The following is a 19055-nucleotide window of genomic DNA, read 5'->3' as shown; positions in this document are numbered from 1 at the left end:
GTGATCCAGCAATACCACTCTAAAGGATATATCCAGAGGACTATCACACCACAGAAATAGTTGCTCAGCTGAGTTCTTGCTGTCCTACTCACAATACCTAGGGAATGCAAACAGTCTGAATGATCAACTCGGGAATGGATGAGGCGGATGTGCTATATTTACACAATTAGATAGTTTTCATCTGTTAAGAAACATGCAATTATGAAGAACACAAGTAAATAGACGGAGCTGGAAGCAATCATTTCAAGAAAAGTTTTTACCCTTTCTGTAAGTAGCAGCATTGAGAATGTTTGAACAGTAGATGGCGCAGGTGCAAAGTAAGATTCAGGAGATGGCCTGTAAAGGATTAAGAGCTGCAGATGGTTCTACCCGCAGACTGTACAGTTCCAGAGCTATGGATGTCCCAGGAAGTAGACACATTTGAGCCATGAGTAAGGAGGCTGGAGTGGAGCGGGACCAATATTTCATGCCTTCTCTGAGTGAGCTTACAGTTAACTGTCTAGTATTATGGAACATATGCACAGCACTCGTTATAAGGAATGATTAAGACAAAAATGATCAAGTATACTTGCTCTTCATTCAGTTGGTGGCAGGTTGTTAAGCTTCTCGTGTAAAGCCTAAACCTTAAAGTGCATGACTGTTGTATGGCCTTCTTAGACTCCAGACATTTTGTAGACCCGAAGGCTTCTGCATCTTTTGACCATCCTTGATTTGGACTTCTCCTCTGGCACTGATAGCTATCAGAACAGGAGAAGCTGTGTAACAGCCTCCATGGCTGACCAGACATGTGTCTCATATCCACAGTCCTATGTGGGTTTCGCTTCCCTGTCTGATCTTACTGCATGAAGTACTACAAGAGCTCACTCCCTCAGACTTTCTGTGACTGAACTTTCATATATTCTTGTGGGTCATCTTTCATTCATCATGGGGTCATTCCCTCCCTGAATGGTTACTGAATGAGCAGTGTACACTGCCTCATGCTGCTTGCTAGAAAGAACAGAGATCAGTAACACAGATCCTTTTGTCCCCTGTGGGCTTCCGTCTCCAACTGGGCATCACCAACACTTCTTACCACGCCTCCTTATGCTCTTCCTCATAACACTCTCTGTACATTCTAACTGGTGTGGCAGGTGTGTGATTTTAAGGATGCTCTCTAGACTTCCTGGATACTCCTTGCCCTGTTTATGTTCTATGCACAGTATAGAACTGTTAGTCATAGGAACATAGATACAATAGGAATCCATTTTGCTCAGCCTCTAACCCTAGTCTTTTTTTCCTAAGACATCTGAATATGCATGCAACCACACACACACACACACACACATTCATATATTCAAATGCCACCATAATTACAAGTTAAATCCTACACAGACAAAACCTTGTAAGGTTTAAGCCTCAGAATTAGACATGGGAACTTCTTCAGTCTAGATACTATGTGCAGAACGCAATATAATCAATCCCTTGTTTAACCCAAAATGATGAGTTCCCAAGGTAGCCGCCCAGGATGATATTACAGGTATTATGAACTCATCCACAGAAGCACAACAGAAGGACCTAAAATTCCCTCAAAATTAAGAAATAATAGCACCATATCCAACAGACCCCCAAGAAGGCTCCAATAAGACTGACGATATCCAGCAGTGACACACACAGCCAGTGGCTCTATCTAAGCCACCATGTTGTCGAGGTGCTTTGCCCTGTCCCAGTTCAGCAAGACACAGGAAGCCAATCCTAGGAAATGGGCGGCTTCAAACCAAGCCAAGCATCTATTTGTAAAAGTTTGCCATTTTTCACATGTATTTTTTATTACATGTCAAAGCTGGTGCTGTCTTTGGCAGTGAAACCCAAATCTAGTTATGTCACGTGTTGCAAACCTGCACAAGTGTCACCATGAATTCTACACAGAAATTTAAGGAGCCTTTCCCTTGCAGGAAAGTCCAGACTAGACTGAATATAACTTGTTCTGACTCACTTCTCTTGGTTTAATGGCTGTGAGGCAGAGAACTACATCATGACCTGAACTATCCTCTCCCCAAAGTCATACATGGGATGCTTTGGTGCCTAGCATGAAGGTATTTGGAGGTGGGGCTGTGGAGATGTCTTTAGGGGTAGATGAAAAGTCATGAGGGTGGGTCTTCCATCTGTCAGGATGGTGAGTCAGGAACAGTCAACCGTCTTCCACGGTGGATGTTCTAAGGGAGAGCTGCACAATGGCACAGCAAGAAGGCTCTACCTGCAAACTGGGGAGTGGTTACCCCTCAAGATCAGCTGTGCCACACCACTGACTTTGATACAATTACTCCGGGCTACCACATATACCCTCATATTCTTCACACATACACACACACACACACACACACACACACACACACACACTCACACACACACTCACACACTCATAATACATTCTCTCTCACACATGTACACACACATGCACATATACAATTTAAAAGAAATTTTTAAAGAAAAAAATTTGATGTTTCCTATACTAAGGACAAAAGTAAAAAATAATTTGATAATAAAAGAAACTAGATATAAGAGAATATTAAATAATTACAGCTATATGAAATTTCCTGAGGAGAGAAAACAGAGAAAGGAATTTAATTAGTTGTTGCTCTGAGAAGGAATCATAGTGGGGAGCAGGAGAGAGCAAGGAAAGAGGCATAGGAGATTTTACTAGGGTGATAAAATATTCTGATATATGGTCATGCAAATTTACTAAATTCTTTTAATTTTGTTTTTAAAATAAAATATCTTTAAAGTTCATGAAATATCTGACTAAATAAATTTATTTTAGAAATGTATTATGGTATGAACTTTCATTTAAAAATTGGAATCTGAGTTACGAACGTAAAACACACTCTTTCAGAACATAAAACATCATGGGTTCCTTATGTCTGTCTGTAGGAATTGCCTTGGTGACTTTAAAACAGAAACCAGATTCTCCTGGATTTGAAAACACTGCCTCACACAGCAATGAATATATGACATTTTCTCAATACATAACTGGCCAATCTATCATTATCCATATCATGGTCCTACAAACAGTGGAACCAGGTAGATGCTGGCTGTAATGGCAGTAATAAGTGCCTGTTACCGCTCTCGGTATGGTTTTGGTTTTGTGGGTTTTCCTGAGGGTGGGGATACTAGGCAAGTGTTATGCCACTGACCCTGTTCCAGTCCTGTGTTGTTTTGAAATGACTGAACACAACATCCTGTGAGGTTTGTTTCCATTATATATGAGGAAATTAGATGCTTTGAGAAGCAAGCGGGGAGCCTTCACATTAACGTGGACCATAGAGAGTGGGCACAGACCTCAAGTGGGGAGGCTTCACATTAACGTGGACCATAGAGAGTGGGCACAGACCTCAAGTGGGGAGCCTTCACATTAACGTGGACCATAGAGAGTGGGCACAGACCTCAAGTGGGGAGCCTTCACATTAACGTGGACCATAGAGAGTGGGCACAGACCTCAAGTGGGGAGCCTTCACATTAACATGGACCATAAAGAGTGGGCACAGACCTCAAGTGGGGAGCCATCACATTAACGTGGACCATAGAGAGTGGGCACAGACCTCATTTCTTTGCTATCTGTCACCAAAGCCTGAACTCCCGTGCCATGTTCTTATAAGTAGGCAACCACAAATAGATAAATAGGCCAAAGCCTCAAAAGTCCTTCAGGCATTTTTACTCACAGTCCTGATGGACATTAGCAGAAGCAAACCAATTTAGCAAAGATGAACCTAAAGGGAAGTGAAGCTTTTGGTGGCGCCATGGGCCCACAGAGGCACTGACCACACAGCAAAGGAACACAGCACAAAGAAACCCGACACATGCGTAGTTACAACCTGTGCCACATATCACATCCAGTGAGCAACTGTTCATGGTTTTTCCACAGAGGATGGTTCCTCTTAAAGTCCATTAATTTTTCCAGACCTTGCTATGTTCATAAGAGGGCTTCACGGAACCCTGAATAATATAACTCATGTTCAAATCACATAGAGATCTGATTGTTTTCCCAGGATGTGGGCCCATCCAAGTAATGCCACATGGTCACAAGAAAAGACACTGACATCAGCTTGCATGGAGGAGCATTAGGTTTCATCATTCTCTCACCTCCTGGTCCCATCAAAGAGGAAGTCCCACACTGTAGCACTTTCCCATCTCCATAGCATCAACCAGACAGAAATGTACAGGGCTAAGTCTTTAGAACAGCTGTAGCCAGGACTGGTGTAGTGAGACAATCCTCCAGTCGGTGCACCGACTCTACATCCATGGGAGTGGGACCAGTTACAATGAAAAAAAAAAAGATGCAAAAACTACCCACTCAGAAAGTTTGCATAAAATCCATTGTGCTTAAAGAAAAACAGCAATATTCTCAGAAGGGGTGTAACACAAATATGTTTAAAATCAGAGATTGAGCTGGCTCATCAGTTAAGAGCACTTGATGCTCTTCCAGAGTTTGGTTCCCAGCATCCACATCAGGCAGCAAGCAACAACTGCTTGTAACTCCAGCTCCAGGCTCTTCTGACCTCCATAGGCAGCCCCCCCCCCACACACACAACACACATATCTCAAAGTAAAAATATATATAAAATGAATACTAAAATCATGGCAACTACTAAATTATGTGAATAGCAAAATGTACAAACACTCAAAGTCAATGCTTATAATATCTTGTCACACCACAGTACCTATAAATGACGTGACATAAAATGTCACACCACAGTACCTATAAATGACGTGACATAAAATGTCACACCACAGTACCTATAAATGACGTGACATAAAATGACACAAGGGAGAGGCATGCCAAGAGAAATCAGAGCTAAGCAGCCATCTATTCAGGAACTGAATAGATTATTAGAGGGCTGGTCTGTCTTGGTTCAAGGAACTGGTGCCCTTCAGGGCTGACACTAGGCAGTCAGTTTCCTATGTGCACATTCAGGGCTTGCTGTAGGCCAACCAAGGGAGTGTTCTTAGCCTCCTAAGCCCTTTAGAATTGTGACTGCACCCCTTTTCCTTATCCACACACCCTCCAGGTACCCTCACCTTCTCCACTTCCCTCGTCAAACCCCATCCCCAGACCTTTGATTCTCACTCGGATACAAAGGTTTCCTAACTGCGGATTTTGCTACAGAACTGGAGTGTTTGAGTCTTCCCTGGGAACAAAACAGAAATGTGCTTTTTGTGTCCCTTCTATGCTGTCTTCCAAATCCAGGCCCATTATGTATTTTCACAGCAGGTCTGCACTTCATAAAATAACTAATATTTTACATTTAACCTAGTCAGAAACAGTGTACAGTTCCTAGGGATGTTAATTTCCTTCCATGTCTTTAAAACAAACTAAGGCCTACTATTATGCAGCTTGTGGTCAAAGATCACTCTTGCAGCCTACGTTCAAGATAGCACTTACCAGGTTATGGCTTTAAGATTATACACCTGAAAAAAATCACCTGAAAGAGATATTTAAAATGCAGAGTCCTGGGCACCCCTCAATGTTTGTATTAGGAGTATGAATCTAAATATATACTTGCGAATTATTTTTGTGAAAAATGATACCCGGAAACTTCTTCCCCATCTGCACAGCCCTCGGCTCTTAAGATCATATTTTATAACTCAGAGAAGTGAAGCCAAGAGCTCTCTATTGCTTTCCAGGGGATTTGATCTTAAAATTGTCTCTCTGCTCTGTCTTCTAACATTTGGATTTGGAGTTTAAAAGATATCTGCTGAGGTATAGTCTCTCTCTCTCTCTCTCTCTCTCTCTCTCTCTCTCTCTCTCTCTCTCACACACACACACACACACACACACACACAAACAATTAAAAACAATAAGATTGAAGAGGGGAGAGCGAAGTAAAGGTGAAGGAATCTGAATAGAGTATGTGGGTAAATGGCTGGCATTTACCACCCAGGACAGCAGCTGCTTTACTGAACCTGTGGACAGATGTGGAATGCCCCCAGCTGCAGGCAACCTCTGCCCTGCCTTGAGCAGTTTTGCAAGTGTGCAGCTATTTCACTGCTGAGCAATTAATGGTAGGATGGTGACACCCACACTGTCGAAGCCTTGACCCTACCTCCCAGCACTTCCAGAATGTACCCTCAGATGACACCATCTGGAGAGCTTTGGAAACATCAAGCCTCTAATTTTATTTTGCACCTCCTTTATTTCTGTTGCTTTTAAGTGGTAGGGGAGTTTAATACAGAATGTGATGTATTGGTTTGTTATCATTCCTGAGGAGCAAGAGAAAAACAAGAATGCTGGGAAACTATGACAGCTATTTGTTTGGTTGTTGTTTTTAAGTGCTGGGGGCCACTCATCAAATATCAATTCTTCCAGGTTAGTGAGAAGACACACTATCTCAAAATTTATTTTTGTCCAGGAGGCCATAGGAATACATCACAACTATAGAAACACAATGCCACATGTGAATGACAGTCTCAAACCTGAACTTTAGAATTGGAAAAGCAGCTTGACTGAGGCTCTGGGTAAGAGAGCTTGCATACATAGCATGCTCAATGCCTTGGGTTTGATGCCAGCATACAAAAGGAAACCAAAAGAATCACAAAGATAGCTTTAGGTGCAAAGCAAACCAATGAAGATGTGGTTCTTATAAAAGTTGTTGCATCCACTTTTAGCCCCTCTCAATCCAAACAGTCTGTGTTTTCAGTGTCTGTTAAAAGAAACAAATTTTAAAAATCACATCTCTTTAGCCTCTACTTGACAAAACACTTCTCACTGGAGTGTGAAGGAGCACCTTGCAGACCCCAAACAGATTCATAGCTTCATAAGCCCAGGAGGCACTGTCATGAGGACAGAAATCACCAGTGTAGGATCAGTGAACATCCAGCATTGAAACAGCGTGGGCTAGAGAACCTGCCTTACTGAAATAAGGAATTGCTGTGTAGTTGTTGAGATTATGTTTTGAAAATCACATAGTGACAAACCATGGTGTTCACAGTGGCATGCTACAAGGTTTCAAAAACTATGACTCCAGTACTGTGTGTGTGTACATCCTCGTGATCTGAATTGTAAGTCTAAGTGCTTGCTGAAGCTGTATGGTAGCTGTTCCAAGAGATCATTGGATTATTGAAATATTAATCTCTTCTTTATTCTTTGACATTCTCAATCATATGCAAAACATTGAGGTAAATATAACTTTAACTGCATTTAAATTAAAATTTGATAACATTTCATGTCAAAATGTTAATGTTTTAACTGCCCTTAGAAAAACTATAAATGTCAGGGTTTAATAGCATTTTAGTATAATGAGTAGAGATTATTGGTGAAGAGTAACTTTCAGACCTTCTTTCCAGTTTTTAGGAAATATGTCTTTACTGACCAAGGTGGAAACTAAATTCTATTAACTCTTTTAAAAGCAATAATAATTAGAGCAACAGGTGAAGACATTTCTTTGTTTAGTTTTTTAAAATATTAACTTAATGTCCTGCCATGATAGTGAATTTCGGTCATCAACTTGACTGAATCTGGAAACAGCTAAACCCTGTACTGTTCTGGGAAGAGCTTCCGCAATCGGCAGTCGGATTATTTGAAGCAGGGAGAACCACGCCCAATTAAAAGGGGATAGACGGGAACTTTGCCTGCTTGTCTTCAGTCTTGTGGATAAGTCCATCTACTCTGTTGCTGTGGCAGTCCTTCACTGAACTTAGAAGCAACCTACCTCTTCAGAATTCCAATGTAGACTGAAGGCTGGCAGCTCTCTGGGAATACTTCAGGCTGTTGGTGTCAGACTGGGACTGCTGAGACACCCAGTCTCAAAGACTGAACATCTACAAGATCCACAATTTCTTAAGTGTGAGACAGCCATTGCAGACTACCTGGACCTCATCCAGTAAGCCAGTCTAATGAATCCCTTAAATACATATTTTCTATATCAATACTGTTCCTTTAGAGAACCTGATGAACACAGGTTAAGTTTCTGCAGTTTTCTTTTCTTTTTTTCTTTTCTTTCTTTCTTTGTCTTTCTTTCTTTCTTTCTTTCTTTCTTTCTTCCTTTCTTTTTGTTGTCGTTGTTTTGTTTTGTTTTGTTTTTTTGTTTTTCAAGACAGGGTTTCTCTGTGTAGCCCTGGCTGTCCTGGAACTCACTCTGTAGACCAGGCTGGCCTCGAACTCAGAAATCCACCTGCCTCTGCCTCCAAGTGCTGGGATTAAATGAGTGTGCCACCACTGCCCAGCACGTTTCTGCAGTTTTCATCTCGTTCTCTTATTTGCTGAATGTATTGTGAGAAAGGTTTTCAAACACAAGCCTGCATACAAGTACACATACCTCTACCCTATTATCATTTTCTGGGAGTGGGGAAAAGTGGTATAGATTAACTTTAAACTATTTATGTTCCCAGATAAGTGTCTTCACCTCTAACACAGTCTGTAAAGACTTCTATGTGGAAAATACCAGATCCAACCAGTTAACTTAAAGGGTCAATGAGACAGAACACTCAGCCTGGAAAATAATCTCTAACGCTAAGTGACATCCTCTGGCACTTGTGGGACTCTTTCCCTAGCAAGGCAGCTCACCCTCACATTTGGCCACACACCTGTTATTCCCTGTCCAGAGCATAGATTTAGGAATTCCTCGCCTCTTTCTAAAGTTGGGTGCATCCATTACTTTTCATATATATCATCACCAATTGTAAATATATACATATTTGTTGTGTGTTGATTGTCTTCCAACACTAGAAATGAAAACTCCAGAAAAGAATGGATGCCCAAGACAGAAGGCATCCAGAGATACCTGGTAAATGAATGAATATTTCACATTGTCTCCCAAGGTGATTGTGGGTAATAGATTCTACATTTCCATGCTTCTATTAAGAGGTAAATTAATTTTTCCTCAATTCCTTTTTAATTTGGGTAGGCCTTGTTGTGTTTTTGTCTAGTACTGGCCAGTGGATAGTACTCTGTCTAATTATGGTCCTGGTTCTTGTGGTTTACATAAGACCTAAGCTGTCATGAGAAGAATCCCAGCACTGGCTAAAGGGAGAAGCCACAAGCATACAGGAGCAGGCATGCCGTTCTATCAGCCATCAATGACTCTGGCAAGACCATCTTAGGCATCTGGCTTTATTTATTAAAGCACTCATGTACCACAGCTACACTAAATCACAACTAATACCATGTGAACTAGAGATAGGATAACTCTGATAAGCATTCTCCAAAAGGAGAGTCTGAAGACATTAGTGTTTCCATGTCTCTCCCCCACACCAAGTTCAGCATGGTGTGTCATGTGGCTGGGGATACTGTGAGCATAATGGGTGCATTATGGTATCTAGAATTGGTACCATGTGAACAAAAATGTACAACAAAACTGAACCCCAAACGTCACGTGTGGCTTTAAGAATTTTGGCTAAAACTTCTAAAGACTTCACAATACTCAGATCCTCTTGGCAATACAAACCATGTCTTATATTTTTTCAGTCTGCTTATACATGATGTGTTTCCTATAAGTACATTTTGCATAAGACTGTATTGTATATCAAGGTTGTGCAGTTTTTCACTATAAGCTGATAGTTAGGAATTAGTCTGGAGATCGCTTGGTGTAGGGAGCATGCATTCTTACAGGTGTGTCCTAGATTATGTAGAACATGCTCCACTCTCCCGTATTAGCAAGTATTTAGAGTAAGAAGTAATGGACAAAAGCCCATGGCATTAGGTATTTGGCTGCAAGAAAATATACAACGCATCAAACTAGAGGGAGGATTTGTTGTGGCCAGCAGTTGGAGGGTGTAGCCTTTTGGCTCACAGTTGGAGGGTAGTCTACCATGGACAGGGCGGCAAAGGGCAGGAACATGAAGCAGTGGGTCACTTTCTGGGCACATTCATTGTCAGGAAGCAGCTTGCTGTCTCCTGGCCAGGGAATGATTCCACCCACACCTAGGTGAGTCTTCTTCCTGCTCCCCTTAATCTAATCTGCAGGCTCACTCATTATCCACATGGCCAGAGCTTTGTTTCCATGGTGATTCTAAACTCCATCAGGGTGATGAGTAATATTAACCCTCACGTCATGGCCATATTATTTTCAAGAACATGCTAGAATATTATCAGCACATATGTGTAAAGCCCGTATAAAACATTTGAAAGGGACATACAATGTATTATTTTCTTATGAAGTCCATTGCAGAGGGAGTTATTTATTTCCCATGGTGGAATGCTCCACTGTGCCAGATTCCTCAGGAATTCAGTGCTAACATCGTAGTCTTCCTCCAGCCGAGTTGCTACTTGTACGGTATGGCTATCGCTCTCTAAGTAGCCGCTGCTCATCTTCAGAATATCGAGGATGACATAGACTGTCCTAGACACAGCATATGGACAGTCTTGAAATCTGTCCTCTGAGAGTTTTTAAATCATTTATTTATCTTCACAGTTAATATATCTCTCTCAAAGGGCACTTGCAAAGTTTTATAAATTATCTATAAAACCCTTGTGCAAAGGAAGGATTTAAGTCAAATACGTGATCTTGATTTATTTTTTCATGTGTTATTTTGTGCATTTTTTTGGACTTGGAGACACACACCTCCAAATGCCTGGCTTGTCATTATTTGGAGGCCGTAGAAACTTTGGACAGTAGGTTTAAGTGGGAAATCTCAACATTGGGAGTGTGCCTGTAAAAGGGACCTCTGTGAAAGGAAACTCAGCTCACTCCTCTCTCTCTGACTCTCTGTCTCTCTGTCTCTCTCTCTCTCTGTCTTTCTCTCTCTGTCTCTCTCTGTTTCTCTCGGTTTCTCTCTGTCTCTGCCTGTCTCTGTGTGTCTGCCTGTCTGTCTGTCTGTCTTAGCTATACATGGACAGCTGTGCTCCACCCTGCCTCTCCATCACCACATGCTTCTTATCTCAGGCTTATGAGCCTCCAACCTGTCACAGATTGACACTATTTTAGAAAGTATTTATTCTTAACCGGGGCGGGGGTGGGCTACCCTGTCTTTGACCATTTGGTTCCCGGATAAAAGACAATACACCTTTTATACTAATACTAAGCCGTAATCAGCACTAGAGCTGGGCTGATATCTTCCCTCTGCGCTATCATGTCTACTTCCTATCAGTAGCCCTGAGTTACATTCTATCTGAGCTGCTGTTAACTCCACTTGGCCAGCTCTCAGGGCCATGTTTTGAAAATTCTTACCCCATGGCATCTTCTGCTCTCTAGTCTCTCTCTTCCACTCTGCCTCATGGTTCTCAGACTCCAAGCCCAAGAACCCCCAAATCCTACCTATCTCAATTCTGTCCAGCTGGAAGTTGTAGGCATCTTTATTCACCAATGAGGGATAACACTGTCACCTGAGGGGGACAAAGTCACAAAGCATCGCTTTCACTTAAGTCTACTTGGGGCTTTTCTAGTCCCTGGGGGCAACCGGGCTGTGGGGGAGGGGCAGTATTTAGCATTACAATACACAGAAAAGGCCCAAACACAACACCTCTGAAGGGTGAGAACCAGGTCAGCCTTCCTTTGAAGCTAGTTGTCTCAGACATTGTTGTAGCAAGAGAAACTTAACGAAATACGCTAGCATAAAATTATCGTTCCTTCAAATTTTAAGGTCTACATAATATTTTATTGCATCAAATGAACCAGTGTTTCGTTAATCATCCCTTGGGACATAGAGTTACTATTATAAAAATCGATAATAAATTTTTGTATGGAATTGGTGACTTATCGTGCTTTTGCAGAAGCCCAGGTTTGGTTTCCAGCGCCCATGTTGAATGGCGTGTAACTAACTGTAACTTCACTCCATGTTCTTTTGTTTCCAGCGCCCATGTTGAATGGCGTGTAACTAACTGTAACTTGACTCCATGTTCTTTTGGACTTCACATGTACTTGAACTCACGTGTGCATATTCTCTTACACAGATACACATGTGTATACATAATTAAAAATAAATCTTAAAGCCCAACTCATTTTAAAAATCTTAGTTCAATCAGTTTTAGGAGGAATATAACCAAGTGCACTCTTGTCAGTATTAGAGTCCATACCCCGGTACCTGCTGTCAGTGCTGAGAATGATCATCACTTATAATAGCTCTGCGGCAGGACCAGGAAGAATGCTGGGTGATGTGGTAAGCATGTCTGTTACTCTTGGTGTGAACACACTCTCAATGATGCTTCCTTCACCGCAGATGTCTGCATCTCTTTTCCTGTCTGTCCTGCAGAGCTGTGTCATACTAGTGTGGGGTTTTGGAGTGATTGATTATAGAAGGTGTTTGTGATGGTTTGATATGCTTGGCCCACGGAGTGGCACTATTAGAAGGTGTGGCCCTGTTGGAGTAAGTGTATCACTGTGGGTGTGGGCTTTAAGATCCTCATCCTAGCTGCCTGGAAGTGAGCCTTCAGATGAAGATGTAGAACTCTCAGATCCTCCTGCACCATGCCTAACTGGATGCTGCCATGATCCTGCCTTGATGATAATGGACTGACCCTCTGAACCTGTAAGCCAGTCCCAATTAAATGTTGTCCTTTTAAGAGTTGCCTTGGTCACAGTGTCTGTTCTCTGCGGTAAAACCCTAACTAAGTACTACTGCGGAAATTTTGTCTTCAAATATGTTAGAATAAAGGGGCATGCTTGTACTTTCAGAATGTAAAAGTTTCTGCCACATAATGATAGTGAGATAAGAGATGATTTTTCTATTAAATTTTAAAGTGAAGGAAGAAGACCATTCACAAAGAATCAACGATGAAGGGCTCTCAGGGCTCCTCAACAAAATATCAGCAATGATGGACTCTCAGAGATCCTTAATAGTTTCATGTCTGGAAGTTTTGCTATTTTTTTTAATTTCACAATATGGTACTCCTTGTGACTTTATGAATAAGTTCCAGACTAAGGCAGAGATATGTGGATTCTTGTATATAATACTATTGTTAAAATCTTTTTTTTTTTTTCGAGACAGGGTTTCTCTGTGTATCCCTGGTTGTCCTGGAACTCACTCTGTAGACCAGGCTGGCCTTGAACTCAGAAATCCGCCTGCCTCTGCCTCCCAAGTGCTGGGATTAAAGGCGTGTGCCACCACCGCCCGGCTTGTTAAAATAATTTTAAACTACATTGACAAACTCTGTATCTCCATTATCACTTTTTGAAGACTGAAGAAAAAACTTTCTAAAAGACATACAAGTGACTTATTTTCTTCAAACAAAAGGTTAATATAATTTGAATTCTAATATGGAGGTCAAGATTGAGTAATAGCTTTAAGATGAGGCAAAGCCAATGGCTGGAACCAACATGGAAATTGCTACAAATTTTCCTCTGTTACTTAGTAAAATTAATTCAAAATCTAATAATCTAATAATCTACTCTCTGTATATATCTACCACACCAGTCATCAGACACTCAGCCCACGGCATCCCTTTGGTCAGTCAAGTCATGGCCTGTCCAACATACCTGTCGAAGGAGGGCTTCTCTCCACAGTCGAACGCGTCCTGGAGCTCTTTGACAAGGTTCGCCTGGCCCGGCAGCCGGAACAGGCCCTCTTCCTTTAGCCCCCGCTGTCGGATGAAGTCCACACATTGCTCCACCAGCATGGGCGCCAGCCGGTTTCCATATCTCTTCTCATATCGGACTGTGTCTTCCAGTTTCTGTCCAAAAATACCTGGAAGAAGAGATCACAGAAAAAAAATTTTTTTCTACTCATTCATTGCTGTTTTCTTTTCAAATTCATTGTAAAGCACCCAGGTTGGAATGATGGTGAGTATCTGATGTTTGCCATTTCCTGCTGAAACATCACACACACTCATCCAGTGGATCTCCGGCATTTCCTTGGGCTACTTCTTCCTGGGATAGTCCAGGCTTGGATAAAAAGGAAGCTGAAAACTTCTGCGTCTCATAAAAGGGGAAGAAAAGCAAATGTTACATGTGGAAATTGTGCAAGGCCCAAGAAGCCTTAATCAGCAGCCATTAACTCAAAGATTTGATAATAACAACAGCTGGCTTTACTCCCATCTGTTATATAATTTATTTGCGGATTCATAGTGCAGAATCATCACATTCCAAGTGATAAAGCATCTTGCTGTTGAGGCGTTGAGGAGTGGATTCTTAGCCCTGCTAGAAATGGCGCCCACGCACAAAGCAATTCCATATGTGGTATCAAACCTAGCACAAATGAAGTTTACCTTCTCGTTTTAGAAAAACAGGAAGTGGCATTTTCAGGGGCAGTGGAGATGGCAGCAGGTGACAGGGGCATGGAGCTTCCTTTGAAGAATTTAGAATAAGTGGTTTCTGAAAAATGCTGTTTAATAATTCAACAACCATTCACATGCCTTTTTTTCTCTTGACATTTCTACTTTAAAAGCCAGGAAATAAAATGCTTCTCCCACTTCCATGCAGCAGAGTGGTCACATCCTATACTGCAGCCTGGGAAGAGTTACCAAGCTTCTCTGGATGTGATTTTCTTCTTGAAAAGAATTCTAGCTGGACATCTCAGTTAACTTCTCTCTCTTTTTGGCTTGTCTAAGGAGCTGGAAGTGGAGAAGTGTCAGGCACAGATATCAAAAAAGGTAACCGACACTGGGTAGCAGTGAAAACTGGTATTGGCCACAAGAAGCAATGAGTTATAACTACCATGGGATCAAGAACTACCTGTAATAAGGACAGGAAGTGGAGAGATAAGATCTGGCTTGCTCCTTAGACATTAAAGTCATCAATGAAAATTTAAAACTTAATACTAAACTATAAACATGTAAAAAAGCATGCATACTTAAGGGGCATTGTATATTTTAATACATGCACAAACTAGGCAATGTTTAAATAATGTGTACATTCTCTTAAACAGTTGTCATGCTTTTATGATGTAAATATTAAATTTTTTCTTTTTTTTGTGTGTATTTTTGTTTTTATTTTGTTGTTGTTTTCCTTTTCTCTTTTTGGATCTTACCCTGAAGAGCAGGCTATCCTTCAGGCCAGCGATGATCCTACCCTGAGGAGCAGGCTATCCTTCACGCCAGCGATGATCCTACCCTGAGGAGCAGGCTATCCTTCACGCCAGCGATGATCCTACCCTGAGGAGCAGGCTATCCTTCAGGCCAGCGATGATCCTACCCTGAAGAGCAGGCTATCCTTCACGCCAGCGATGATCCTACCCTGAGGAGCAGGCTATCCTTCAGGCCAGCGATGATCCCCTGCCTCTCCCTCCTAAGTGCTGGGATTAAAGGCTTCTTCTACCAGACTTGTACCTAGCTCATTTTTTTTTTAAACAGGTGACTGCCATCTACGCTTACTGGCATAGCAGACATCTTGCTCCCGCCAAGCCATAACTCAGTGAGGTTCGTCAGCCTCTCCATTGCTTCCTCCTGTCCAGTCTTTTTGGCTTCTGGTACCCACCACTCTACTCTTGACATCTAAGAGAACAACCTTTCTGCATTTTACACATGAATGATAGCATGTGATATTCGATTGTGTCGTTTTGTTTCACTTAACACAATTATTTCCAATTTCATCCATCTTTTTGCAAAGGGCAGGATTTCATGCTTTATGGGTGAACAGCATTCTTTTCTATATGTAACCCACTTTTCTTATTAACTAGTTGATGGACATTGGAGGTTTCACTATGGTATAAGGTACTACAATAAACATGGGCATGCTAATATGTTAACTTCTTTTGGATGTGTATGTATGTGTATGTATATGTATGATTGGCAGAACATATGGTGGTTTTATTTTTAACTTCTTTTGATAGCTATGGGCTTCATCTGAAGCTGGGTGGTAAAAGGCTTCTACCTTGTTTAAGATGGCTGTTGAAAATTGAGGCTTTGCTGTTGTTTGGTGGCTCGGTATAAATGTTGGAATTGGCTTTGATTTAGTTCTGGGAAGAAATTGAATGGGTTGCATTGAATCTCTGGATCACTTTGGGAGCATGGACATTTCTGTTTTAATTCTACTGGTCCATGAACAGGGACTATCTTTCTGATTGTCTTTAAAACTTTTCTCATTAGTTTTCATTGTAGAGATCCATCACTTTTCTGCTAAATTTATTGCTGACTTCTTTACCTGTTCACATAATTATTCTGTTACTGCTGTCAATGGAACACCATTTCTGTCTTAAAGTGGACATCATTACCAGTCTTTGGAAGAATTGCCTCTGATCACTGGGCACCATTACAGGGCCTGGACTGAATGAATAACAGAGAGGCTGCGGATGAAGTGCTAAACCTCATACACCAGCAGGACCTTCCTCCAGGAAGTTTTTAAATATGAGAAAGTCTCCCTTTGTTAAAGGACAGTTAATCCATTAGCCTGGCATTTTTATAAGTTACATACAACAGACATTTAGTCCATTGATGTGATCACCTGGGAGATGGTCTCATGCATTAAAGATAAGTTTTGCAGATTGTTTTTTGGAAAACATGGTCTCTCTGTCTGTGGCTTCTTTGAAAATATAGGATGCTTTGATGCTATCCTCTAACTCCAAACATGGAGTTTCCAGGCACTGCTAGGTCATTTCAACACATCATGTCAATACTGAAGAAGAAACTTTGTGTCCGTGAGGTTCTATTCTGATAATTAGATACAGAGCAGTAAATATAGGTTAGGTTATGACAAAGACTTTCTTTCCAAATCCAGGAGAAACCCCAGGAAAGCCACTTTCTTTCAACTCTTATGTGCACCCCAGGGTGAACCACACCCTCAGGAGATAATTGTGTTCAGCAGTAGAGTAAATTCACATCTTCAAGCTCTCAGAATTTCTTTCTGACAGTGGTTCAGGAGACACTAAAGGGAGAGCCGGTCTGTTTTGTCTGTGTCTTGTCCCCTTGAGTTGTTTGAGCATGAAGGCTTGTCTTTACATTAAAATAAGAATTTCCTTAGAAAGCACAGCAAGAAACACATGCCTGTTACACTATTACATAGAATATACTAAGTCCCTGGCAAGCATTCTTTGCTTTCTGAAAGATATGCCAAGCAGCTATTATATCTATTCATAGGTGGGGAAATGTTCTCAGAGAGATTCAGTACGTTGTTGGGGTCGGAGCTCCCATGGCAGAAGTTAAGCGTGCCTCTGTCCAGAGCATTCTCTGTAAACCTTCACTCCTGCTCAGGTATCAGTCATCTCCTTTATCTCACTTGTCACAAGTCTTCATTTTCTGATAATTTAAAGTATTAGAAAGTCCTCCCAGGGAGCCAGAAGCCAGCTCGAAAGAGTAATAATAAGCAAGCCCTGTATGTCAGGAATTTTACCAGGTATTTGTCGACATTCTTATTTAATCTCACAGGACCCGGGAGGCAGGCACCACCTCCACTGCCGTTTCCAGATGACTTACCAAGGAACTTGTCAAAAGGTAGCAAAGCTAATAAACAGGGAAGCCAATTCGTTCCCAGCTGAGGAATCTCAGAGTCACGAGGGCTCAGTTGCTTACACAATACTTCTTAGTGTGGGAAAGAAAGCCTCCATTTCCTACCTATTGTATCTCAGCCCTTCTCATAAGGACAAGGAGAGAGCGGTTCAGAACACCAACATATAAATCAGAGGAAAAAGTAGAGAAAGACCTCTGACATTTCAGAGAGGACGTTGCCTAGAGATTTCATTTCTGTCACAAGAAACTTGTACACTTGGCAATAAACCATATAAGAGAGATAAAATATGCAGACATTGCCCATGAGATGTGTAATCCCTGTGGGGAAATGCTAGTTTTCTGCGGTGGAACTGGTCTTGCAAAGGAGAGTAAAGATTGTCGTACCGACTACATCATCAGCTCTGGAATAGAATGGACCTACTATCTCTGGCTTCCTATGGTAGGTATGAACTACCTTCTGTGTAAGATTGAACTCTGAGAGAGAAATCACCGATGGGGAAATAATAATAATAATAATAATAATAATGATGATAATAATAATAATAATGATAGTAGTAGTAATAATAGCGATAATAATAAAGACAATGGCTGATTAAAAATTTTGTTTGGGGAGCAATCCAATTTCAAATATTAAAATTAAAAAGAAAGGAGTAAACTCATGTGTGCCCTTGCATCATTAATTAGGAGATTATTAACAAGAATTTTTTTCTGAGTGTGAATTATGTGAAGAGCCCCAGGAACGGTCACCTTAGACTCTCAGGATTCATTCCCCAATAATACTGCCCCAGGCCCATCTGAGTGACACTGGTGCGTTCTTCTTACTCCCTTGGATTCTCTCTCAGGAGCTGACACTTCCCTGGACTGAAAAAGCAGATAACACAGAGGAACTTAACTCTATGTCAGGAAGGTGTGTCCGCTGGTGTGTGAGCCAGCCCCCCTTCCTTCACATGTTGAAGGGTTTATGGTTGAGGAGTGAGAACCAGTTATCCACAGAGAGTATGATCAGATAAAGACAGTCAGACTCCATCCATGAGAAACATTAGTAAACTTATACTGCACCCTGGGCCCTGGAGCTGCCCACTTTCCTCCTTGATCCCTTCTATGGTGTAACTAGCTTCATGTCATCTCTGCTCACATTTAAGCGATTGCCATCTGACATCTGCCCTGTCACTGTATAAAGCTTGTGTTGTCCTATACTTAGCAATACTTTCTAAGTCACTAGATCTTGTTGATTCATGCCTCCTGTCACTTTTGAAACTTGCAGCCCCACTCTTCCTCCTGACCCTTTCAGGTCTCAGGATTCTGGCCTCTCAGATGTCCCGATGTCTCCTTTGACCCTTTCTGTAATGCAGCAGTCATCAGAATTCTACTCTCAGGTGTGCTCGCTTCACTGCCTACATCTCCTCTGTTGTTCCTGGTGTGGTTCTGCAGGTGCCAGCCCTGGGTTTCTATCTCAGGTTGGACTATTCAACATGCTCCGCCACATTGTAAGTGCCTCTTTGACCCTTCAGCACCAATATCTCTAAACCTTTTCATGCCCTCCCCTTCTCCTGAGATAAGGTCTTGCTATGAAACCCAGGCTGGCCTCAGAGCAGTGGTCCTCTTACCATTCTTTTCCTTTCCCTACACCCAACTCAGTTCTGACTGAACCGACTGCAAGTATGAACCCCTGTAAACGGTAACTGGCTACAAATCTGACAGATTTAAAAGGAGCTAAACCAACTTCTCTTTCAATGTTCTTTGACTCCCCATAATCTTAATTTTATCTTCT

General features: G+C 41.6%; 1 protein-coding gene across 6 annotated transcripts in view; it reads right to left on the bottom strand.

Moving 5' to 3' along the window:
• Arhgap24 (Rho GTPase activating protein 24) overlaps positions 1 to 19055 on the bottom strand; it is a 713998-nt gene that overhangs the window by 25294 nt on the left and 669649 nt on the right. For all 6 annotated transcript variants that reach the window (XM_031337011.1, XM_031337010.1, XM_031337012.1 and 3 more), the window contains one exon: positions 13383 to 13590. In XM_031337011.1, the coding sequence (XP_031192871.1) occupies positions 13383 to 13590 (208 nt within the window). The remainder of the gene's footprint in view (positions 1 to 13382; positions 13591 to 19055) is intronic.

This window comes from Mastomys coucha, unplaced genomic scaffold (assembly GCF_008632895.1).
Source record: "Mastomys coucha isolate ucsf_1 unplaced genomic scaffold, UCSF_Mcou_1 pScaffold22, whole genome shotgun sequence".
Classification (NCBI taxonomy): domain Eukaryota; kingdom Metazoa; phylum Chordata; class Mammalia; order Rodentia; family Muridae; genus Mastomys; species Mastomys coucha.
Note: the sequence above shows the minus strand (reverse complement) of the source record. Positions and strands in the feature narration are given on the sequence as shown.